Source organism: Mesoplodon densirostris, chromosome 14 (genome assembly GCF_025265405.1).
Source record: "Mesoplodon densirostris isolate mMesDen1 chromosome 14, mMesDen1 primary haplotype, whole genome shotgun sequence".
Taxonomy (NCBI): domain Eukaryota; kingdom Metazoa; phylum Chordata; class Mammalia; order Artiodactyla; family Ziphiidae; genus Mesoplodon; species Mesoplodon densirostris.
The window spans coordinates 58,341,235-58,367,115 of NC_082674.1; the positions used below are offsets into that span (position 1 = coordinate 58,341,235).

The 25,881-nt window shown below is 35.7% G+C and overlaps 1 protein-coding gene across 3 annotated transcripts in view; it reads left to right on the forward strand.

Moving 5' to 3' along the window:
* APLF (aprataxin and PNKP like factor) overlaps window positions 1-25,881 on the forward strand; it is a 93,481-nt gene that overhangs the window by 27,119 nt on the left and 40,481 nt on the right. For all 3 annotated transcript variants that reach the window (XM_060117254.1, XM_060117253.1, XM_060117252.1), the window contains exons 3-6: window positions 7,697-7,869; window positions 17,202-17,346; window positions 17,650-17,782; window positions 24,755-24,939. In XM_060117254.1, coding sequence (XP_059973237.1) covers window positions 7,697-7,869; window positions 17,202-17,346; window positions 17,650-17,782; window positions 24,755-24,939 — 636 coding nt within the window. The remainder of the gene's footprint in view (window positions 1-7,696; window positions 7,870-17,201; window positions 17,347-17,649; window positions 17,783-24,754; window positions 24,940-25,881) is intronic.

The following is a 25,881-nucleotide window of genomic DNA, read 5'->3' on the forward strand; positions in this document are numbered from 1 at the left end:
GCATATACATACACACTTACAAAAAGAAAAAAAGGAAAAACATATGTATATTAAAAAAGGAAGAGAGCAACCAAGTCAATAAACACATCTACCAATGATAATAAACTCTGAATACAAAACTAATGTGAACATAAAACCAGAAACAAATTAGATGCAGAAAGCAAACCCCACATCTACAGTTGCTCCCAAAGTCCACCTCCTCAATTTGGGATGATTTGTTGTCTATTCAGGTATTCCACAGATGCAGGGTGCATCAAGTTGATTGTCGAGATTTAATCCACTGCTCCTCAGGCTGCTGGGAGAGATTTCCCTTTCTCTTCTTTGTTCCCACAGCTCCTGGGATTCAGCTTTGGATTTGGTCCCGCTTCTGCATGTAGGTCGCCTGAGGGTGTCTGTTCCCCACCCAGGCAGGACGGGGTTAAAGGAGTAGCTGATTAGGGGGCTCTGGCTCACTCAGGCCGGGGGGAGGGAGGGGTATGGAATGTGGGGCGAGCCTGTGGCAGCAGAAGCAGGTATGACATTGCACCAGCCTGAGGCGCGCCATGTGTTCTCCCGGGGAGTTGTCCTTGGATCATGGGACCCTGGCAGTGGTGGGCTGCACAGGCTTCCAGGAGAGGAGTTGTGGAGAGTGACCTGTGCTTGCACACAGGCTTTTTGGTGGCTGCAGCAGCAGCCTTAGCGTCTCTTGCCCTTCTCTGATGTCCATGCTGATAGCCGCGGCTCGTGCCCGTCTCTGGAGCTCATTTAGGCGGTGATCTGAATGCCCTCTCCTCGCGCATCCTGAAACAATGGTCTTTTGCCCCTGTGGCAGGTCCAGACTTTTTCCCGGACTCCCTCCCGGCTAGCTGTGGTGCACTGGCCTCCTTCAGGCTGTGTTCACGCAGCCAACCCCGGTCCTCTCCCTGGGATCTGACCTCCGAAGCCCAAGCCTCAGCTCCCAGCCCCCGCCCGTCCTGGCAGGTGAGCAGACAAGCCTCTCAGGCTGGTGAGTGCTGGTCGGCAGCAATCCTCTGTGTGGGAATCTCTCCGCTTTGCCCTCTGCACGCCTGTTGCTGCGTTCTCCTCCATGGCTCCAGAGCTTCTCCCCTGCCACCCCACCCCCCACCCCCCGTCTCCGCCCACGAAGGCCTTCCTAGTGTGTGGAAACTTTTCCTCCTTCACAGCTCCCTCCCAGAGGTGCAGGTCCCATCCCTATTCTTTTGTCTCTGTTTGTTTTTTCTTTTGCCCTACCCATGTATGTGGGGAGTTTCTTGCCTTTTGGGAGGTCTGAGGTCTTCTGCCAGAGTTCACTAGGTGTTCTGTAGGAGTTGTTCCACATTTAGATGTTTTTCTGATGTAATTGTGGGGAGGAAGGTGGTCTCCACGTCTTACTCCTCCTCCATCTTGAAGGCCTCTTCTCAGTAAAAACCTTGTAAATCAAGCTTTTCCTCTGTGACAGAAATACTTGGTTTCTTGCTCCCTGAATCCATTAATGCATTTTGAGTATCACCTGGTCACATACTGCTGGGAACCAGGTTGCCTCCCCTGTGGGGCAGGCTGAGACTTCTACATAAAGGAACTCTCAGAGTTCTTGATGTTTCTCTTCTGGTGACATGGAATAACAGGGCTGCTTTTTCCGATTCTCTTTTTAAAAGTCAGTTTCTTTAAGACAGTTGTCAGTTTGGGCCATGTTTACACATATATTAGAATAAAGTATTTATAGTATTCTATTGTTTTTCAAAAGTTTTATGTGTACTTATATCATTGTTTTCATTCCAAATGTTGTGTCTGTCTTCTCCTTTTTTATAAATATTGGTAAATTTTAGTCTATTTTATAACTTTCAAGAAACAACCTTTTGGACTTCTTGTATGTGTAGCTTTTTAGTTGGAGTGTATATAGTTTGACATAGATTTTTTTAAAAGCTTACTCAATGAGTAATATTTATTTAGATGTGAGTTTTAGGAGCTAACATCATATTTCTTGGGATGTCATTTTTGCTCTTAGTTCTGGGATCTCCTATATGAACATTTTTAGGAAAAGAAAAAGATGATCACGGACCACACAGAGTGGTCCACTTTCTTTGTGGATGACTTGCTAAATGCCTAATATTTAACCACCTATCATTTAAATATTAAGTGCTTTCAGCTGAGGAAAAAATACTCAAACTGACTGTTTTCTTGACTTTGGGTTTGTGATGTGTTTTTAAAGAAATGTAATCATTTTCCTTTCTTAAGTATTTTACCGTTTCTTCTCTTACAATTTTATGCCTTTGTATTTAACATCTTAGCTTTTATAAACTTAGGACTATATCATTATTTAATATTGTTTAGAGATTCATTTGAATCTTTAAAATACTCATGAATAAGAACATGGTCTTCTCTTAGCTTGTAAGAAGGAAACCTCATTTAGAGAATATTCAGGGTTCAGGCAGAAGATATGTATATTCCTGTTTTGACTCTTGTCCTTCCTGCTACCCACCATTCCTCACTGGTGACCATGGCATATACCCGAGGAAGGGGAGGCTTCCCTTTAAAGGCTGAGGAGTAACAGGGAACATTTCCAAGCCCAGCAACATGCAAAAACACTCAAAAGCTCTAGCCATATGCCAGAGAGCCACACTGAGAGATAAGTTAGGGGTGGCTGATAACATAATGAAAGGTTTATAAACATTACATTTCAATTATAACTTTAAAAAAAATCAAACATTCACAGCTCTTTTTAGGAATATGATGTTGAATAAATTACATTGCATCTCCATTGTTATGCTATCTTGTTTATAAAACTTTATATTAATATAGTTTATAGAATGACTGACCAATGAAATAATTGCCTACCAAATTTATATAGCCTCTGATTTTAATTTCTACTTCTACCCTTTCTCTCCAAATTTTATTTTACTGCTTTCTTTTAACACAGACTTAAAGGAAATAGAAATGTTTCCAATTGCAGAAACACCCAGGAAGGAGTTAAGGCCAGATCCTCATGAATTTTAATTGCCAGAACTAGATAGATTATATTCATTGCAGCTTTCAGAATTGTCTTTTTTTTCTTTTTCTTTAATTTGAGCATGTAGGTAACAATGCTTATTTTCCTGGCAGCTTTTGCTTTAACATTCCCTATTCTGTATTAGTCTCACAGGCCTGCCCCAGGCCTTGGTTAAATGTACTGTTTGGATGGTTTAGCTTCTAAACTGTAGTCATTTTCTTTCCTAATTTAGCTAAGTAGTTTTTGGTTCCTTTCCCCAAATTCCATGATTCTGTGGTTAATTTAAAAGTATATTATGGTATGTTCTTGGATTAGAAGAATCAATATTGTGAAAATGACTATACTACCCAAAGCAATCTACAGATTCAATGCAATTCCTATCAAATTACCAATGGCATTTTTTATGGAACTAGAACAAAAAATCTTAAAATTTGTATGGAGACACAAAAGACCCTGAATAGCCAAAGCGGTCTTGAGGGAAAAACATGGAGCTGGAGGAATCAGACTCCCTGACTTCAGACTATACTATAAAGCTACAGTAATCAAGACAATATGGTACTGGCACAAAAACAGAAACAAAGATCAATGGAACAAGGTAGAAAGCCCAGAGATAAACCCACACACGTATGGTCAACTAATCTATGACAAAGGAGGCAAGGACATACAATGGAGGAAAGACAGTCTCTTCAGTAAGTGGTGCTGGGAAAACTGGACAGCTACATATAAAAGAATGAAATTAGAACACTCCCTAACACCATACACAAAAATAAACTCAAAATGGATTAAAGACCTAAATGTAAGACCAGACACTATAAAACTCTTGAGGAAAACATAGGAAGAACACTCTTTGACATAAATCACAGCAAGATCTTTTTTGATCCACCTCCTAGAGTAATGGAAATAAAAACAAAAATAAACAAATGGGACCTAATGAAACTTAAAAGCTTTTGTACAGCAAAGGAAATCATAAACAAGATGAAAAGACAACCCTCAGAATGGGAGAAAATATTTGCAAATAAATCAACGGACAAAGGATTAATCTCCAAAATATATAAACAGCTCATGGAGCTCAATATTAAAAAAACAAACAACCCAATCCAAAAATGAGCAGAAGACCTAAATAGACATTTCTCCAAAGAAGACATACAGATGGTCAAGAAGCACATGAAAAGCTGCTCAACATCACTAATTATTAGAGAAATGCAAATCAAAACAACAATGAGGTATCACCTCACAGCAGTTAGAATGGGCATTATCAGAAAATCTACAAACAGCAAATGCTGGAGAGGGTGTGGAGAAAAGGGAACACTCTTGCACTGTTGGTGGGAATGTGAATTGGTACAGCCACTATGGAGAAGAGTATGGAGGGTCCTTAAAAAACTAAAAATAGAATTACTATATGACCCAGCAATCCCACTACTGGGCATATACCCAGAGAAAACCATAATTCAAAAAGACACATGCACCCCAATATTCATTGCAGCACTATTTACAATAGCCAGTTCATGGAAGCAACCTAAATGCCCATCGATAGATGAATGGATAATGAAGATGTGGTACATATATACAATGGCATATTACTCAGCCATAAAAAGGAACGAAATTGGGTCATTTGTTGAGACATGGATGGATCTAGAGACTGTCATACAGAGTGAAGTAAGTCAGAAAGAGAAAAACAAATATCGTATATTAATGCACATATGTGGAACCTAGAAAAATGGTACAGATGAACTGGTTTGCAGGGCAGAAATTGAGACACAGATGTAGAGAACAAACGTATGGACACCAAGGGGGGAAAGCGGTGGGTGGTGGGGGTGTGGGTGTGATGAATTGGGCGATTGGGATTGACATGTGTACACTGATGTGCATAAAATGGGTGACTATAAGAGCCTTCTGTATAAAAGATACATATATATTATTCAAGTCATCCAATGAAAATAAATAAATATTTTTTTTAAAAAAGTATATTATGGTATTTGATCAGAAGAAGTCATGTGAAGTGACAACTAAAGTTACTTTTGTGATTTTCTTGGTATTTTGAAAGCCAGTAAGCTCATGTGCTGAGCTGCCTGCTACCAGGAGCTTCTTAGCAGATGAAAGTGGATTCTGTTTAAAATTTAGTTTACCTAATTGTACCGATTATAGTTTTTAAAAATCATTTAATATGATATCTTATAGACAATGCAATTAAACAGTTTTAGGGGTGACTCGATTTAAGTGACTCAACAGGTAGCATTTTTATTAAGTACATTAGACTTCAAGCCTCACTTCTTATAGTACACTATTTGGAACCGTTCCTGAGATTATTCAGTAATGACTGACAGTTGAAATATCATAGATTCTTCCTGCTGCTAGAGACTTCTGTAGTCATTTTAATCATAGACTGTTAGAACTGTGTTAGGTAGTTATCTGCACCCATGGACCTTGGAGTCTAGTGGTGATTTATCAGATGACTATCTTTGAACTGATAGGTACTGGTTCCAATAGTTCAAGCAGAAAGGTGGGGTGGGATAAGACATTACTGAGGCTGTAGTAAACAAAAGAGCATTTTTGAGTGGGTCTCAATGATTGGATCAAAGGTTGTATGTATAGGGTGAAGATTTTGGTGTATGAAGGTGAGAGATGAGGTTGCAAACCACTGTAGATTTATGAAGAGCGTTCACTGCTATGCTTTGCTTATATTGGAGAAGCATCAGAGGCCTTATGTAGGGAAATGTAAAAAAATAACTTAGGAAGCAGTGAGGTAAAGGAAATCAGGGAGACTTGATGTGATGTTAGCACAAGCAAGAAATGCAAGCAGTGGGTAAGAGCTTGAACTAGGGCAGTGACTGCAAATGCTAAAGAGAGATGGACTCGGGATACTTCAGAGGTAAATGATCTGGGGCTTGACATTTGAATGGAATGAAAGAATGTTGTAGATGATCAGTAAAAGTTTGTGGATATTTTGGTGTGTTTTAATATATAATTGAAACTAAATCAGAATATCTTGTATTTATGCTTGACATACCCTATTTTTCCATAGAAATAGGCATTTTAAGAAATAAAAACAAATGAAAAATAAATTATAACGCAAAATAATCTACGTAACTTAACAACATTATTTGCTTCATGTTTTATAACAATATTCTAGACCTGTTTATATCTTACTTAGTTTATATTCTGTAAATGATTGAGATTTTTAAAATATGAAAGTAACTATATTTAATAAAAATTTTAACCAAGTTTTCCAATGAAAAGAAAATTTTTGAGGGGTAAAAAAAAATACTGATGCATTTCTAGAATTTCAAAATACATTAAAAAGAGGACTATTATAAGCTTCCTTAGTTTTTCCATAATGAATACTTTTTACAGTAGGAACAGAAGTTTTTACCTACTGAATTTATACTCATTTCTAGTCTGTTCAAACTCAGGGTGAATAAAACATATCTTAACCCCTATAGATATTAAATGGTTGGGATCAGAAAAGGTTTTGATGTGTGAAAATTTAGTTGTATCTCAAGATACTTTAATGAAGTATAAATAGAAGAACTGAGAATGTTTGGCATATGTCCAATCTCAGGGGGACATTTACCTTACTATAAATGGAAAGATGGTTGATGTCTCTAGAAAAAAAATGCCATTTAAACTGATGAAGTAGACAGATGAATGGGTGGTAGGGGGAGTTGCTCTATGTAAAATTCTTTTAAAAGATCTGCATTAATGTGGATTGCTTTGGTATATGCTAAAGCTTATTAAAAGACCCAGTGGTTTAGATGACAAGAAGGCTATTCTGGAGATGGCTAAACTCAGCTTGATTTTAGTTAGAATTTTTAAGATGCCTTTCAATAGGTATTAATTATGGAGGCAACTCTCATTATCTTTGCTAACATGAGGTAATCAGTGGAAACATAATTCAAAATAGGGGATATTGTAATAGTTGTGACATTGAGATATATTTGTCTCTTGCAATTTGAATATGGATGATGATCTTCAGAGGGGAATTTCATTTAAACAAGAAGATTCCTCTGTGAGGAGTAAAGAAAAAAGGTATGTTGTTTGCCTGAGAAATTTGATCAAGAATTTCCTTCCCGGGCTTCCCTGGTGGCGCAGTGTTTGAGGGTCCGCCTGCCGATGCAGGGGACACGGGTTCATGCCCCAGTCTGCAAAGATGCCACGTGCGGCAGAGCGACTGGGCCTGTGAGCCATGGCCGCTGAGCCTGCGCGTCCGGAGCCTGTGCTCCGCAACGGGAGAGGCCACAGCAGTGAGAGGCCCGCGTATTGCAAAAAAAAACACACAAAAAAACAAAGAATTTCCTTCCCATAGTTTCTCATTTTTTAATCATAGTAAGAAATTATTAGGGGAAAATAAGCAGAAGAGAATTTTCAAGGGAGTAGTGAATTTTGGATATCAAAATTGGGGGACTCAGTTTCCATACTGATAATTATTTTTCATGTTTCTCTTTCTAATGTCCAGTCATCTCTCAAACAAAATAGAAGTATCTTTTAAACAGTTAATTGATAACTTTGCTTTTTTCTTTGATTCCTAGAGAAATGGGAGGTATATTACAACTATTTTTTTGTGTTTAGATAATAATTATGATACTTAGAAGTGCCAGATTTATTAGACTTTTAGGTGTAAATTTATACTTAGAATTGTTTTGACACAAATTTTGAATCAGTTCATATTTAGTTGTATTTTTGTCATGATTTTGAGTTACTACATCACTGTATTCTTTTTCTTTAATTTGTTAGATACATACAAATCCATGCTTTTATCAGTCTTCTGAGAAGAGCCAGCTCTTACCATTGAAGACAAATCTGTGGCACTGGTTGAGTCCTGGAGATAGTTTCTCTTTATTAGTTGACAAACACATTTTCCGTGTTTTGTCTACACATTCTGAAATGGAAGTGGAATGTACTTTAAGGTAAGATTGCCTGATGAAATGCAATTAAGTAAAGGTATTTGTAGTCTAATTCTTCAGTCATCCACAAAAGCTTCAGTAGAAACCAGTCTAGAATTCAACTATATTGGCGATAGGTCTTACATGGTGAGTGTGTGTGTGTGTGTGTGTGTGTGTTTTTCTAGAAAACATTTGATTTTGGAAACTTATGCCTCAGTAGTGATTGCTTCCATATGTTGTATCTTTTACCATTGTGTTTAGAATATATTTCGCATCTAACAATAACCAGGATAGTTAATTTGAAACTGACTACATTTTCTTAATCTTTCTTTTTAGTTTTTAAAATTTTCTTAAGGTATTAACCTCTGTTTTAGATTATACTTGTATAACTCTTATTTCTTATAAGAATAACAGAAAATATAGAATAGGGAAACGGATGAAATGAGATTACAATAAATAGCTGATGTAAAATTGAAATTAATGCACTAGTTTTGATGAGGCAATCATTAGCAGATTATTCGCCTTTGTTTTAGCTTTTAAATTATAGAATACTTAAACTGGACCTATAGAAGTAGATGGACAAAATTATATAGAGTGTGTTCTTTGATTGCACTGGTATTAAATTTAAAAATCAATAAAAATACAATATCTAGGAAAATCTTCAAGTGTTTTGAAATTAAACAACACATACCTAGGTAACCTCTCGATCCAAGAGAAATCACAAGGGCAATTAGAAAACATTTTGAACAGAATAATACTGAAAACATAACAAAAACATTTGTGAAATATATCTAAAGCAGTCCTTTGAGGGAAATTTATATTAAATGCCTATATTAGAAGAGAAGAAAGAGGTAAAACTGATGCCCTTTGCTTCTATTTTAAGAAGATAGACAAACAGGAGTAAACTAATCCGAAAATAGACAGAAAAAAGTAAACAATAAGAAGAATAGGACTAGAAATCAACAAAATAGAACATAGACAAATAACAAAGAAGATCAACAAAGCCTAAAGTTAGTTTTCTGAAAAGACTAATAAAATTGATAAAATTGACAAGGCTTACCAAGAAAAAAAAGCTGGAAAACAGAAATTATCAATATCAGGAATGGAAGAGGCAATATCACTACTGATGCTGCAGACGTTAAAAGAATAATAAAGAAATAATTATTTAAAACTTTATGCCAGTAAAACTGATAGCCTAAATGAATGGATGCATTCCTTGAAAAACACAATTTACCAAAACTGATACAGGAAGAAATAGAAAATCTGATGAATCCTATGTCCACTAAAGAAATTGAGTTCCCAATTTAAGAATTTCCTGCAAGGAACTTCACTAGTGATTTCTCTTAAACTTACAAGGTACAAATAATACCAATATTATACTTTTTTCTCCAAAATAGAAGATAGTACACTTCCCCACTCATTTTATGAAGCTTCCATAATCCTGATACCAAAATCAGACAAGAACATTACAAGAAAAGTAAATACAAACCCATATTCCTTATAACAAAATATTTAGAAGTCAAAACCAACAATGTGTGAAATAGATTTTAATACACTATGACAAAGTGAAATTTGAGAAATGCAAGGTGAATTTATCATATATATATAAAAAAAATCAGTGAAATTCACTATAACAGATTAAAGGACTGTCATTCCAGTAGATGCCTAAAAACAATTGTGACAAAAATTTAATACCTGTTAAAAATCCTTAGAGAAAACTAGGAAAAGAAGGAAATTTCCTTCCCATAAAAAATACTTAAAAGTGAGGTATTGAAAAGTTCTCTCCCTACAGTTGGGAACAAAACAAAGATCCATTTGCACAACTTCTATTCCATGTTTTTTTTTTTTTTTTTTTTTTTTTTTTTTTTGCGGTACGCGGGCCTCTCACTGTTGTGGCCTCTCCCGTTGTGGAGCACAGGCTCTGGATGTGCAGGCTCAGCAGCCATGGCTCACAGGCCCAGCTCCTCCACGCCATGTGGGATCTTCCCAGACCGGGGCACGAACCCGTGTCCCCTGCATCGGCAGGCGGACTCTCAACCACTGCGCCACCAGGGAAGCCCTCTACTCCATGTTGACTGGAGGTCCTAGCCAGTCCAGTAAAGCAAGAAAAAGAAATAAAGTGCATCATACTGGAAAGAAAGAAGCAAAATTGTCTTTATTTGCAGATGACATGATTGTCTATTTAGAAAATCCTGAGGAAGCAAGGCACAAGACGATACCTACTGTATACTTACGTTTATATTACATTCTATTATAAGAAAACTAATTTATACTGACAGGGGGCCAAAATCCATCAATGTTTATTTCTGGTGGATTGACTAGGAAGGGGGGCCACAAGGGAACTTTTTGGGGGTGATGGATATGTTCTCTGTCATTTTAAAAATTATAGTTGATTTATAATATTATATTAGTTTCAGGTGTACAGCATAGTGATTCAGTATTTTTATAGATTAAAGTTATTACTGAGAGATGGCTATAATTCCCTATGCTGTACAATATATCCTTTCACTTAGCCATTTTATTCACAGTAGTTTTTATCTCTTAATCCCGTAACACTATCTTGCCCATCCTCCCTTCCCTCTCCCTAGTGGTATACACTAGTTTGTTTTCTATATCTGTGAGTCTCTTTCTGTTTTGCTATATACATTCATTTGTTGTATATTTTAGATTCCACATATAAGTGATAACGTACAGTATTTGTCTTTCCCTGTCTGACTTATTTCACTAATGTAAAACTCTCTAGGTCCCTGTGTATTGTTGCAAATGGCAGAATTTTATTCTGTTTTATGGATAATATTCCATTGTGTGTGTGTGTGTGTATATATATATATATGTATCTTTGTATAACAACAAGCCATTCATCTGTTGATGGACACTTGGGCTGCTTCCATATCTTGGCTGTTGTAAATAGTGCTGCTGTGAACATCGGGGTGCATGTATCTTTTCGAATTAGTGTTTTTGTTTTTCTTGGTTACGTAGCCAGGAGTGGAATTGCTGGATCATATGGTAGTTCTATTTTTAGTTTTTTGAGGAACCTCTGTAGTGTTTTCCATAGTGGCTGCACCAATTTATAGTCTTAAACAGTGCACAAGGGTTCCCTTTTCTCCACATCCTCACCAACACTTGTTATTTGTATACTTTTTGGTGATAGCCATTCTGACATGTGTGAAGTGATATCTCATGGTGTTTTCTTTTTTTTTTTTTTTTTTTTTTTTGCGGTATGCGGGCCTCTCACTGTTGTGGCCTCCCCCGTTGCGGAGCACAGGCTCCAGACGCGCAGGCTCCGGACGCGCAGGCTCAGCGGCCATGGCTCACGGGCCCAGCCGCTCCGCGGCATATGGGATCCTCCCAGACCGGGGCACGAACCCGTATCCCCTGCATCGGCAGGCAGACTCTCAACACTTGCGCCACCAGGGAGGCCCTCTCATGGTGTTTTGATTTGCATTTCTCTAATAATTAGTGATGTTAAGCAACTTTTCATGTTCCTGTTAGTAATCTGTATGTTTTCTTTGGAAAAATGCCTATTTAGGTCTTCTGCCTACGTTTTGATTGGGTTGTTTGGCACATGGCTACCCGGAGTTGCAAGGAAAGCTGGGCAATGTAATCTCCAGCTGGGTGGATAGCCATTGTTAAAGGTGCTTATAGATCAGTGCCATTACAACTTTGCTGTCTGTTATGCAGATAATGACCACTTAGCTTCTGATGGTTAAATGCTAACCACCTGGCCTCTACAATTCTAGAATGCTGTCATCTCCATTGATGCTAAAGAGCCTTGTTCTTGGCAGCCTCTCCTACCATCAACACTGACCTATAGAGGCAGCTACCATTGAGCTCTTCAGCACTGCCTCACTTGTGTGTACCTTATAGCTTAGTGTTCTGGGCCCTTCTGGGGAACATGGTCAGGTGGGGGATTCTCTAGTCTCATGTAATAAGTCCATTTTAGCATGCCCACCTTTTAGAGCCTATTGACTCCCTTTTCAGTATCATGCCAGGGCATTCTCTATTTCTACCCTATTTACTGTAAACATATTCTTTTTCCAAGCATGAACAAGCCATTTCAGCTGTATGTTAGGACTGGCTTTAGGTGTCCTTGCCAGTACCTTAAATCCTAGGTTTCAGGACATTGTTTTTTATCCAGTTTTACTCTGCATCCCCTGTTTTAGCATCTTCAAGATCTATTCTTGGGCATGCTCTTCTGGTTTCTGTCAGTACATATTAGCCAGGTCCTGTAGCTCTTTAGTAAATATTTGCTTTCCTGTTGAAGTAGAGACAGTACTTTTCTAGTCAGGTAATGATGAGCTGACCTTGGTTATTGGAATAGAAGCCACGGTGGGTGGGAGGGCAGGTCTTGAGGAAGGCATGTGTCATCATGACAGGTATACCATTAGGAGGCAGCTGCCTGGTCTCCAGACAAAGAAAGGCTACTGTCCTCTAGCAAGGGGGAGTGAACCATGTCTTAGACTGTGGAAGTATTGAAATATATTTTAGACATTTTTTGATACCATTGGGATTCTCATATATTTTAGAACTAGCTCCATTTTGCAGTGTCTACCTCATAAAAACACCATTGTACTGTTGTGTAAGGTTTACATGTATGAACTTTTTAATCTTCACAACCATCTTTATAAGGAATAGGTACTGTTAAAATCCCTATATTACAGATTAGGAAACTGAGACACAGAAGGTTTGAGACTTGCCCAAGGTCTCATAGCTAATATGTGGCAGAGAATTCAAACACAAGCTGACTAGGACTGTAGCTCTTACTGACTTCCCTGACTGTACAAGAAAGCTTACTATAGCAGTCATTCTAATAGTGCAGACACTTGGAGAGTGGCTAAATAAATTTGGTGTAGTTTTAAAATGGAGTGAAAGTGAATGAACTAGAGAGAGCTCCAGGTTAAAATGTGGGTAAATCTCCACAATGTAATGTTGAGGAAAAAAACAAAAAGGTTACAAATATATAAAGCATACACCATTTGTATATAGATATATATTACATATTATACCTGTGTATTATGGGTTATTTGGATTACTTCATGAATAATACATATATTATGTGTATATATATATACACAAGTAATGGATATATACATACAGTAGTAAAAGTATAAGGACATGCATGTGAATAATAAAATCAGAATAATTTTCCTTCAGAGAAGGGATGAGAGGGAGAGGAACAAGATTGAGGCTGGACACAGAGGAAGCTTTGATTGTATTTATAATTAATCTGGAGCAAATATGACAAAATGTTTCTATTTGGGTGGTGGATACAGAAGTATTTATATTAATAGATAGGTAGATAGAATACATACATTATATTCTCTCTATATTTCTACATGTTGAAATATTTTTAAATTTGAATAAGAACAGAAAAGAAAACCTATGTGCTTTGTGTCAGTTATAAGGACCCCTGATATCATTGTAAATTTTTTCTTCCAACCAGTTATGAATTTAAGAAAGAGATTTGAACAACAAAACAACAGTACAAAAGCTTGTCATTTCTTTAGGTTCTCACTTCACTCATGTCAACATGCTTTTCATGTAGTGTTTAGATTCTGTATAATAAATCCCATTCATAATGAACTCAATGAGAGCACATGGGTCTATACACATCAGCTCTAGTGTGTTCATTTTTCACTCTTTTCTGTATATGTTTCTATGAAATTATTCTGTGAGAAGTACTAAAATCCATACTTTTTTGAGAAGTCAAAGTAAGAGAAAGCCAAAAAAAAGTTTTAGATTTTAGCTAATTAAATTTTGATGTATTTCATATAGAAGGACCAACATTAATTTTGCATTCCTATTGCTTCCCCAGTAGTGGGTGCTTAGCAGGCATTGGTTTCTTGAATACATGAATGAAATATTGTATAACATTTTCTTTATCTGAATTTCATTGCTGATAAGGAAGTATAACATTCTCTCTCTAGAGGGATTATTTTCTTTAAAACACTGTTGAGGAAAGTAAAGTAAATCTTTTGTACCAAATTACATTTTTCTTTCAAATTTTAAAGTTCTTAATACTTAGATTCCATATAAATAGCTAATTTTAATCACTTTAATTTTGGACAGGACAAAACAATAAAATGTTGATGAAAATGCCATTGTAATATGAAAGCGTGCATGTTTACAATTCATTTATAATTATTTTAAAACTTACTTTTAGATCCAGCTCATACTTATTAGCAGTACATTTTGTATTAAAGACAAAATATATAACTTATATTTAAATATAACTTGGAATATATTTTTAAGAGTTAAGAATAACTTAATTTCCAAAACAATCTTTAAAAAGAAGAAAAGAGTTGGAAGATTCACACTTCGTAATTTCAAAACCTGCTACAAAGCTACAGTAATCAAGACAGTGTAGTACTGGTGTGAAGAAAGACATACAGGTCAGTGGAATACAGTTGAGGGTCCAGATATAAACCCATACACTATGGCCAATTAATTTTCGACAAGAGTGCCAAAACATTTAAATGGAGAAAAGAGTAGTCTTCTCAATAAGTGGTGCTGGGACAAATGCAAAAGAATGAAGTTAGACTTCTACCTCACAACATAGAAAAAATAAACTTAAAATGGACCAGAGACCTGATATAAGAGCTAAAACTATGAAATGCTTAGAAAAGAACAAAAGTATAAATTTTTGTGACCTTGGATTAGGCAATGATTTCTTAGATATAAGAGCAAAAGCACAAGCAAACAAAATAGATAAATTGGACTTCATCACAGTTAAAAACTTCTGTGCTTCTAAAGATACCATCAAGGAAGTGAAAAGACAACCCACAGAAGGAGAGAAAACATTTGCAAGTCATATATCTGATAGGGGACTTCTATCTAGAATATGTAAAGAACTTTTACAGCACAGTAATAAAAAGACAACCCAATTTCAAAATGCATACTAAATTTGAGTAGACATTTCTTCAGGGAAAATACCCGACTGGCCAATAAGCACATGAAAAGATGCTCAACATGAAATGCAAATCAGAGCCACAATGAGGTACCATTTCACGTACAGTAGGGTAGCTATGGTAAAAAAGACATAATAACAAGTGTTGGTGAGGTTGTGGAGAGATTGGAACTCCTATGCTTTGGTAGTGGGTTGTAAAGTGTTACTGCCTCTTTGGAGCACATTCTGGCAGTTCCTCAAAATTTTAAACGTAGAATTACATGTGACACAGCAATTCCACTCCTAGGGATGTACCCAAAAGAATTGAAAACATCTGTATACAAACAACTTGTATGATTCCATCTATATGAAGTGTCAGAAAATGTAAATCTCTAGAGACAGAAAGTAGATTAGCAGTTGCCGGGGCTGGAGAAGAGAATGGGAAGTGACTGCTGATGCATATGGGATTTCTTTTTGAGGTGATGAATATGTTCCAAAATTAGATATTGGTGATCTTTGTACAACTTTGGAATATACTAAAACTACTGAATTTTATACTTTAACAGCATGAATTTCATGATTATGTGAATTATGTCTTGATAGCTATTACCAAAGGGTAACTCATTTACCTTTGTTATATTGTATTTAGATTAAATTCCAAGTTTTTATTTTTATTTTTTAACAAATTCTGGTTACACTGTATTATAAATCTGTGATAGCTGATTGCTTGAGGAAGTATTTGAAGATAATACAAGAATATGTCCATATCACAGTGACAATATTTATATTTAAATAAAAGTATAATAGAATAATTTGCACTTTGACCTATTTGAAACTAAATGTTGGAATTTTGTTCTGGGATAGGATTTTTTGTTGTTGTTATATTCTTGGTAAATATTAATAAAAATTCCCTATGGCTATAGGATGTGTGTGTATTAGTCTTGAATTTATGCCAGAATAGAAAAACTAGAAATGGAATGGATGATATTACTTAATTTGTAACACTGTAAGTTGTAAAGAGCCATTGCATTTCTCTGGAGTGTTTCTTAATATTTTTCAAATTAAATATTAAGAAAATTTGAGGAAAAAAATCAGAATTTGGAAGCACACCTGTGTGTTGTGAGTGAAATGGATTTGAATATTGTGATGGGAGTGCAATTTCATGCAATCATACATTTTCAACTCTGAGTCCCCAGTGCCTGGCACAGTGTCTGACACGCCCTAGGTATTTTAAAAATATTTATTGAATGAACAAAATCAGTGGTGTTGCAGGGAAATTTAGCCTAAGTAAGTTGTTCTCTTTTGACTGATTCCTGCCATGAATTCGACTCTGCCTTTGAAGGAGGTTATTCCTGTAAGATACACTAAAACAAAACAAGCTATTAATTATTCTTTTCTCAGCTAGACAAATTTTTTAACGTTAGTGTTTACTGAGGAACATTTTACCAATAGTAAAATTCACCCCTTTTAAATGTTTAATTCAATGCACTTTGACAAATTTGTGTAGTCATGTAAGTACCACCACAGTGAGATATAGAACATTTTCATTTCCCCAGAAGATGCCCTCCTGCCTCTTTGTGGTCATTCCCCTCCCCCACCCACTGTTTCTGGCGACTTCTGATCTGATTTCTGTCCTTGTAGCTTTACCTCTTCAGAATGACATATGCATGGATTCATACGAAATGTACTTTTTGTGTCTGGCTTCTTTCACTTAGCAAACTGCCTTTGAGATTCATCCAAGTTGATGTACATATCATACTTTTTTCCTTTTTATTTCTGAGTGGTATTTCCATCTATATTTTCAAATTTTCAAAAAGATAAGTCTGTTGGATCATCTCTATGCATACATAAAGAATAATGATCCAGAACTTTGGATGATCTTACCATACTTTGCAGCAAATAGGAGGTAATTGGTTCTGCTAGTATGTCCCACATGTGACCGTGGATGCTCCTGTGTTGGACTACAAGTTTGGGGAGATTTCACAAGTGGCTGCACTGGCCAGGACCCCAGTAGCAGCTGTGTGTGAACTTGACCTCAGGATTTTATTTCTTTTTTCTTCAAGATCCTAACTAGCTTAGCTGATGCTCTTACAGTTTGCATTTTCCTTTTGGATACTTGGAGGCGATCTTTTATGGACAATCTGAACAAATTATATAGTAAGTAAATAACTCTTAAGCCTTCATAGAGATGGCCACTGCCGATCTTATAAATAGCTGTGGTTTCTAGGCCCATGTTTTGGAAAGATTAATGTACTTTATGGTGATAGAGTGGGCAGAGGATGAAGAACATTCTAGTCTATATATTTTATTTTAGCATACTATAATCTGCTTTTTTGTCTTCCTAAGTCTGAGAAAAGTAGCATAACCCATTAGTTAGATGTACTTGGGAGAATCACATAATGGCATGGTAGGCAATAGAAATGTTTTAAATTTAAGTGATTAATAAATGAATTTCAATTATATTTCATAGAAATAGTCAAATACTTGATGAAGATGATATATTGAATGAAACACCAAAATCTTCCTCGACTGATTTGCCTGATGAGACACCTGATGCCCCACAGCTGGAAAGAAGCACAGAAATAGGAAAGACCCAGACCACTGCAAATAGTGTGGTAAGAAATTTAAGACCTCTTCCATTTATAACATGTTCCTTAAGGAAAGAAAAGACAAGCGGTATTAGACATATCATGACAAAATTTCTAGCATTGATCTGCTTTTGCTGTTTTTAAGTTAAGCTCCAGAGAATATCACACTAGACCAACACTTCAACTAATAGAGATATTGATTTGAGCAACTCAGTCCACAGTTGCAGATGGATTTTTTTAATGGTAGTTTTCTGCAAAGTAAATAATTTTTATGGTTTTATTAAGGATGCAGGATTATTTTTAGCAATTAATATATAGGTGCCTTTTTAGTCTTTCCTAGATGAAAGTAGAGACGTGAGTAAGCAACAGCCAAACCCCTCCCAGAGGAAAAGAATCCTTCCAGCGTGGATGTTAACAGAAAATCTAAGTGATCAGAACCTTTCAGCACCAGTCATCAGTGGAGGTAGGTTTTGTTTCAAGAAAATATTTAACAGAATTTGAAAGTTTTTCTGAACAAATGAAGACAGAATAGCAGTTATGTAAGTGTATAACTTAGCCTAACATTTCTTTAGATGTGTTCATGAAGTCTAATTTTAAACATAAACTATTATTTTATGCCATTTATCAAACACCATTCTGCTAATTATTATGATAATGATTATTTTTTAGTGGCTTAAAACAGTACCCATTTATTAGCTTACAGTTTTTTTTCAAATAAATTTGTTTGTTTGTTTATTTATTTATTTATGGCTGCATTGGGTCCTTGTTGCGGTGCATGGGCTTCTCATTGCGGTGACTTCTCTTGTTGCAGAGTATGGGCTCTAGGCATGAGGGCTTCAGTAGTTGTGGCTCGTGGGCTCTTGAGCGCAGGCTCAGTAGTTGTGGCACAGTGGCTTAGGTGCTCGGTGGCATGTGGGATCTTCCCAGACCAAGGCTCGAACCCGTGTCCCCTGCATTGGCAGGAGGATTCTTAACCACTGCGCCACCAGGGAAGCCCTAGCTCACAGGTTTTTTTTGTTATGTTTTGTTTTGTTTTGCGGTACGCGGGCCTCTCACTGTTGCGGCCTCTCCCGTTGTGGAGCACAGGCTCCGGACGCACAGGCTCCTGACGCACAGGCTCAGCGGCCACGGCTCACGGGCCCAGCCGCTCCGCGTCATGTGGGATCTTCCCGGACCGGGTCACGAACCCGTGTCCCCTGCATCGGCAGGCGGACTCTCAACCACTGCGCCAGCAGGGAAGCCCTGGGTCAGTTTTAAATGTAGATTTTGGTTCTTGGCTCTCTAAGCCTTTCTTCCTTCTGGAATTTTGTCTTTAACTTTCTACCTACTCTGTTAGCCTCAAACTCAGCCCTCTGACCACTTAAGCCAGTAAGGCTGCAGCTTTCTGTCACCTGCGAATTGGGGGATGCCCTCAGGAAAAAAGCCACAAATTGATAAACCTCACAGACTGTAGTTAATTTTTCAAGGTCAGACTCTTCATTTCTGCCTTTTTGGTTACTCTCTAGTGCCTTCAAATAGTTGGGTTTTTAAAAAAAAATACTTTGTCTAAAATTTGTAATGGTTTTGTTTGGGATGATCAGTTCAGTCAATCTGCCTTTTTACCTTGAACATTGTCTTTTATAAATTAACAGCACAATTGACAGCACAATTAAGAGCACAATATATGTTAGTTGAATGTTCCGACTCTTACTATTTCTCATGTTCAGCATAGTGGTCATAGAAGTCTTCTAAAGTTTTTGATCAAATATGTTGTGTACAGAATATTCCTTATTTAATGCTAATTTAGATTGTAGTAGGATCAGAGTGATCTTGTGGCAAAAATAGCTTATATATCATGTGGTGAGGGAGATGTGATTTAATCTAGAGAATTTTCGTATTTAAATCTAAGATTTCCTGCTAAGTGTTTTATTCCAGGACAGTGGTTTTCAATCCCCCACCCCGCATCATTACATGTATAATATATTTTTATCAGTAATATTTCTCATTAAGTGTGGTTCTTCTCAGTTTGTAGGAAGGGAATGGGGGATGGTAGTGGAGAGGGGGCAGCACTTTCCCTCAGTAGAACCTTTTCTCTAATATAGAAAGAATATTATTTGACCAAAAATTGAACCAGTGTGAACTGCCTCCTTGCCAACAAGTTCTTTTCTTTCAGAGTTATTTTGTACTGTATCTGCTTCTGTACTACCATTATTACATGACTTATGATCATCTAAAATATATTTGCTTCAAATTATAAATTTGAAGCAAATATCCATTAATTTTTACTTGATAAATGCACCATATAAAATAAGAAGCACTTCTGGGCACCTCACCTTGAAAATACAAATGAGAGTAATTTGACATTAATTTGGACAGGAATATTATATAGTACATAATATACTTAAAATGCTAAAGCTTCAAAATAAGATAAAAAATTCTTTGCATTCAGGCATGTCTTATAAATTCAGACTTTGGGGGAATACTTAAAAAAGCAAAGTTAGGTTACTTAACTCCTTTAAAGACAGAAAGATTTAGAAGTAAAGGACAGTTTCGTACTTGAATCCAGCTAATTAAAGGTTGGAATAATTTGACTTTTTCTGCTGTGTAGTTTTTAATTATTGTTATTGTTCTGTTTGTTTAAGTAGTATATCACCCAGGTCAATAGACCAATGCTAATGATTTTGAAAAATCAATTTCCAAGATGCATTTTAGGCTCATTTAGATGTAGGATACTTTCTTACGTCTTCTGCAGCTTTAGTACTCTGTTGTGTTCATTGATCTTTATTTAGACTATCTGAAACCGTCTTGATATTTTGGAACCATCTGTGACATTAATTACAGGACAAATAATAACGTTAATTGATGTTAACTAACTTGTCTAAGATCATAATAAATGCTAGAGCTATAACTGAGGCCTAGTTCTGTCTGACTGTAAAGCCCATGCTCTGAACCATATCACTATACCTGGATGGCCACCTAAATTTACCCTCTGTATGCTTTGGGGGTTTGGTTTGGTTTGGTTTTTGCTTTTTATTTTATTAATATGCCCTTGCATTCTCTCCTAGATCTTTTCTCAGTTTAACTGTTAGTTTAACTCTTATATGTACGTGAATGTTTGCTGTGATCACGCTATCCTTTTTGTCTTTCAACCAGTATACTTCTAATTTATTTACTTTTCTGGGTCCCCAGGTACTAACCCTTAGATGTTATCATGAGCTTCTCAGGCCTGGGCTAAAATTTTTCCATGTCCCTTAGTGATTGGTAAGTGAATATAAATATTTGGGCAAAGGGTATCAGAGCCTCCCCTCTCTTTGCTTCCATTTGCTTCCTCAGCCTTCTAGACCCCAGGACAAGTTAGAACTCCTAGGGTATGACACTCTTGCTAGATTGAAAAGGGACCTTTTATATTTTCACTGGTTATCATGCTACCCTTTAGTATTCTTCTTTCCCCATCTTCTAATCCTCCAACATGGAGTTATGAAAAGTGTCACATGCTGATAAAGGTTGAAGTAGTAAGTAGTCCCCAAACCATTTAGTTTACACTTAATTTTGTACTCTAAATATTTTCTGTATGACAACTCAATACAGATTATAAATATTTAACTGACATTGTTTAATTTGATTATGGTTCAGTTTACTTAAAGCTCTAGTTATTCTTTACATTTACTTTATTTTAAGCATCCTTGTTAAATGATCTAGTTAATTCTAATCGTTTTTTAGCCTCTTGGATTTTCTAGCTGTATAGTCATATCTACAGAATTATGATAATTTTGGCTCTTCTGATCTATTTACTGCTTTTAAAAACATTTCTTATTTCATAAGTTAGATCCTATAAATTTTGAATAAAAATGGATAAAATTGGCATCTGTATTCCTGATTTTAACAGTAATTCTGTTAGTGTTTCAGCATTTAATATGATGGGTATTTGATTCTGATACTCATCATGTTTAGGGTGATTGATTCCTTCAGGAATTCTTTGAAAAAAATTTTTGTTATAGAAACAGTCCTGCATTTTCATATGATAATGTAATTAATGATGTTGGTAGATTTCCTAATGTTGTACCATGCTTGTGTTCCTGGAATAAGTTAATTTTATTGTGGTGACTTATTATTTTCATGCTGTGCTAGATTTGCTGATATTTTAGGATGTTTGTATCTATATTCATAAGTGTAGTTAGTATTTTTCTCCATTTGTGCCATCCATGTCAGATTTTGACATTAGAGCTATGTCAGCATTGTATAAAGTGCATTAGGAGATTTTTTATGCTCTCAAGGACAGTTTGAATAACAGAAATATCCATTTCTTTATAGAACTTTCCTTTATCACAATCTGGGCTGGTGCCTACTTTTAGTAGTTGATAGTTCTGGCATAGGAATAGGTAAGTTAGACCAGTAAAAAAGAATGAAACACCCCAAAGCAGATTAGAATGACACACATTTAATGTATAAGAAATTATCAGTTAAATTGATGGGGAAAGGATGCATCATTATTAAACATGATGTTGGGAGAATTAGCTTTCCATTTGGAAGAAATAATACTAGAGCACTCACTGCTCATGCCATATCCATAAATAAACTTCTACTGAATTAATAACCAATGTAAAAATTGAAACTATTAAGGCATTTGAAGAAAATACGGGGAAATATTTTTTATTACTTCTGGGAGACTTTCTTAAGATGATGGGGAGCCTAGAACCATAAGGGAAAATTTGGCAGGTCTATTTAGATTAAAGGTAAAAAAAATTTTTAATGCAAAAGACACTGTAAACAGAGAGGCAAATAGCAGACTGACAAACAATATACTGGGAGATATTATCTGTCACAGTTATAAAATAGATAGAAGGTTTGTAATAACTGTCTACTTAGTAACAGAAAAGAAAGAACTTGGTAGAAATTTGGGGCATTTTATATGCTGTACTACAGAAGAATAAATACAAACAGCCAATAAATATATATGACTACTATCAGATAGGGAGATGTAAACTAAAACAACCAGGTACCAGTTTCTGTTTATTAAGCTCATCAAAATCTAAGCAATTGATAATATTCAGTACTGACCAAAATGGGTATCAGCAAACATGGTTGGTGGAAGTATAAGTTGGTATAGCCTTTTAAAGTTATTTAGAGACATTAAATAGAGATATTTGCCAATATCTCTTAAATCTTTAAATGTATAACACATTTTGGTCCAGAAATTCCAATTCTAGGTATTTATCCCAGAGAAATAATAGCATGTATACTTTTAGCCCTGTATATATTTATGTATTTGTAAATATATTTGCTTATACTTAGGAAAAAGTTGACAAGGATACGCATCAAATTGTTACTATAACTGTTAGGAGTGGTTTTTTTGGAGGATAAAATTGGATGGTTGTGATTTTAATGACATATATGCATATAGTTGAGCTAGTATTCATATAGTATTAGTGTAACTGCTCATGTAAGTAAATGTAGTTAGTAATTGTTTAAAATAAACTGATTTGTTCTAATAGCTAATTTCTTTTATATTTCTATCATTTAAGTATACCTATTCTGAATTTAGAAAAATATTTTATATGCCAGATATAAAGACTGTTATGGGCCAATTAACTTATATATTTTATATACACTTTGTGAAGAACATTTTAACAATATCAAAATGACTTCTTCCTATGCAAAAAAAAAAAAAAAAAAAAAAAAATGAGCTCTGGTTCCTAGAAGGGAATTTGTAGTATATCATTTGGAATTTTAAAGAATTGAATATTTTAAATATACACATATTTAATTTTAGAATTTTATATACATCTGTGACACTTGGAATGTGGTGACCTGTCATTTGTGGAAAAGCTGTGCCTTATTTAATATACAGTTTCTTAGTTCCTAGCATAGTAAACAGTATCATAGTTGATTATTTCCCTTGGTTTCACTAATTCATAACTGCTGTAATATTTGGTCATTTGCTTCACCAAACTGTATAGTCAGTTCTATTTAGTCCTATTTCTGCCAGTTTCTAAAATGATGTGAAATGTTCCCTAATTTAGATTCAAAACGAAGATTTAAATAATTGAGGCTGAGTTTAGTTATTAGATAGTTTTTTCATAAGTTTCCTTTGATAAGTACATTACTTTTATATTGGTTCAGTGATTTTCCTGTTCAATAATATGGACAGTATTCTATTAGTATTTCTTTTCTGAATTTAATGAGGGTGTGTTATTTCAGGGCATTTGAATATCCTTTAGAACAGCTCTGAGCAAACTACAGCCCATGAGCCAAATTCAGCCCACTGCCTGTTTCTGTAAAGAAAGTTTTATTGGAACATAGCCATACTCATCCATGTATGTATTGTCTATGGCTGGTTTCACACTACAAGGCAGAGTTGGGTAGTTGTGACAAATATTATATGGCTCACAGTGCTTAAAATATTTATTCGCTGGCTTTTTACAGAAGTTTGCTAACCTTTGCTTTAGAACATTAAAATAGTGACTACAGATTGCCTTACATACCTGTATCCAGTCTCTCAAAGGATCTTTGGACAATTGCTGTTTATGCTAACAATTCAGTTACTCAAACATATTCATTGAGTATCAGTTTTGTGTTAGGCATAGGTCTAGATACTAGAGACACAAAATGGGGAACAATGAACAAGGCACAGAAAGTCTCTGCCCTCATGAAGTAGAGGAGAAAGACAACTAACCATGAAGATTTTCCTCTTAAAATAAGTAGATCTTTTTTCTTTTCTGATTAGACAATTCATGAATTTGTTAACACAATGTGATGCTGATTTAAGTTTCCCCACTACACTGAACCTTGAATAAGTATTATGGCAATGCAATGTCCATTGTTATTGAGATTTGTTTTCTTTATCAGTGAAGTTTGTAGAGGTTGCTCTTCCTTTTCAGTTATTTTAGGTACTTAATCTGTGTTTAAGGTAACTTAAGTTGTATTACTCACTGTGGATGATAGAGGCTCAGTAAGTATATGTAAAATTCATTGGATAGCTATATGTCAGATTTTCTGTTAGAGAAATTCAATGCCAAAATTTAAAAAAATGTATATGATAACTAACATACATGTGGTACTCTGAGAGTTTATATATCTTACCTCATTTACTCCTCCTAATAACTCCATCAGTTATTATTATAACTCCCTTTTTCTAGATGATGAAACCAAAGTTGAGAGAGGTGAGGTGAAACAGTTAAAGGATGGAGCCTGCCCATATTAGCATCTTGGCCAGGATGACTTCAGGGCTGGAGCTCCTGGCCATGGTGCTGCTTAATACTTTGTGAGATTTGCAAATATGCATTTTCAGATTGGAGATTGGCCTTAGTATAAATAGAACTTTAAATTTACTTGCTCTTTTATCCTTTTTCTTTTTTCTTCTTCTTCTTTTTTTGGTATGGATTATTGACATTTGAAGGTACAGGAGATAATTTTCTTCTTCTTTTTCTTTGTGTTTATGTACTTGTGTGTGATTAAGATAATAATGTAATCCAGGAAAGTGGAAAAGAAGGAATCTGCAAAGACAAAACCCAAGTAAACATCACACAACAAGGAAGAAAGCGATTAATTTCATCAGGAAGTACAGAAAGTATATCAGCAGAGCAAGACACAGGAAAAAAGTGCAAAAGTGCTGACCAGGAAGAGTCTATCATTTCATCCAAGGTGATTTTTTAAAAATTCATAATTTGATTGCTTATTTTCTTCATCAGGTGTTCTAGTTAGGAATAGTTTTATGCTGTATATATCAAGGAAAAACCAAAAATGCTTTTTATATTGAGTTTATCAAGATAAAAACTAGCCCCAGTTTTTCTTTTGTTTGTTTTTGGTTTTTGGCTTACTGAAACTAATCTTTAATACAGCACTTGCAATGTAGAAAACAAAGCTATTTAATTTAGAAATTTTCAGACTGAAAAAAAGGTGGAGACCACTTGACTTTGGTCATAATTTGGTACCTCCATTTTGAAAATCTGGTTTCTTCTATTCTATTGGTCATTCTCAGACTGCCTGTAACTACCTTTTTCTTGATAAGTATGAAGAGAGGAACAACAAATGGGTAGTTCTTAACAGCCTGTTGCAGGATTACTTCTGGACTAACTTGCAGTATTTATAAACCTTTTCTTTCCTCTTTCAGTTTTTGCTAAGTCACTAGAATGGTTTGGCTGACTGAAGCATTCTTTGGTACTGGATACTCTAAGAAAATGAGGCCTATTTATTGGATGAATTTAAAAAGAGAGAGAGAGAAGGGAAAAAAAAGAGAGAGAGAGATGGCCCTAGGACAAAAAGATGAGGTGTTCTTCCTTTCAGGAGTAGGGTGGCTTTAGATGACAGTTTTCATGATCCTTGTAGACCTATGGCTAAGCTTTGTGGGTCCCCATCTATTTAGTCTCATTGAGAGCCGTAGGAGTAGGATTGGTTTTAGAATAGCATGCACTGGATTGATGGAAATTCCAGCAGCTATCCCAGAGAGTCAGACCTTTTATAGTTCTCCCCTCACTCTTGCCTCCTCTCCCATTAGAGAAGATCCTGCTTCTCACTGGATCCTTTCCTCAAGCTAGAGAAGTGGGGTGTAATCACTATAGGCTCAACTCCTTTGCTTACTTATGG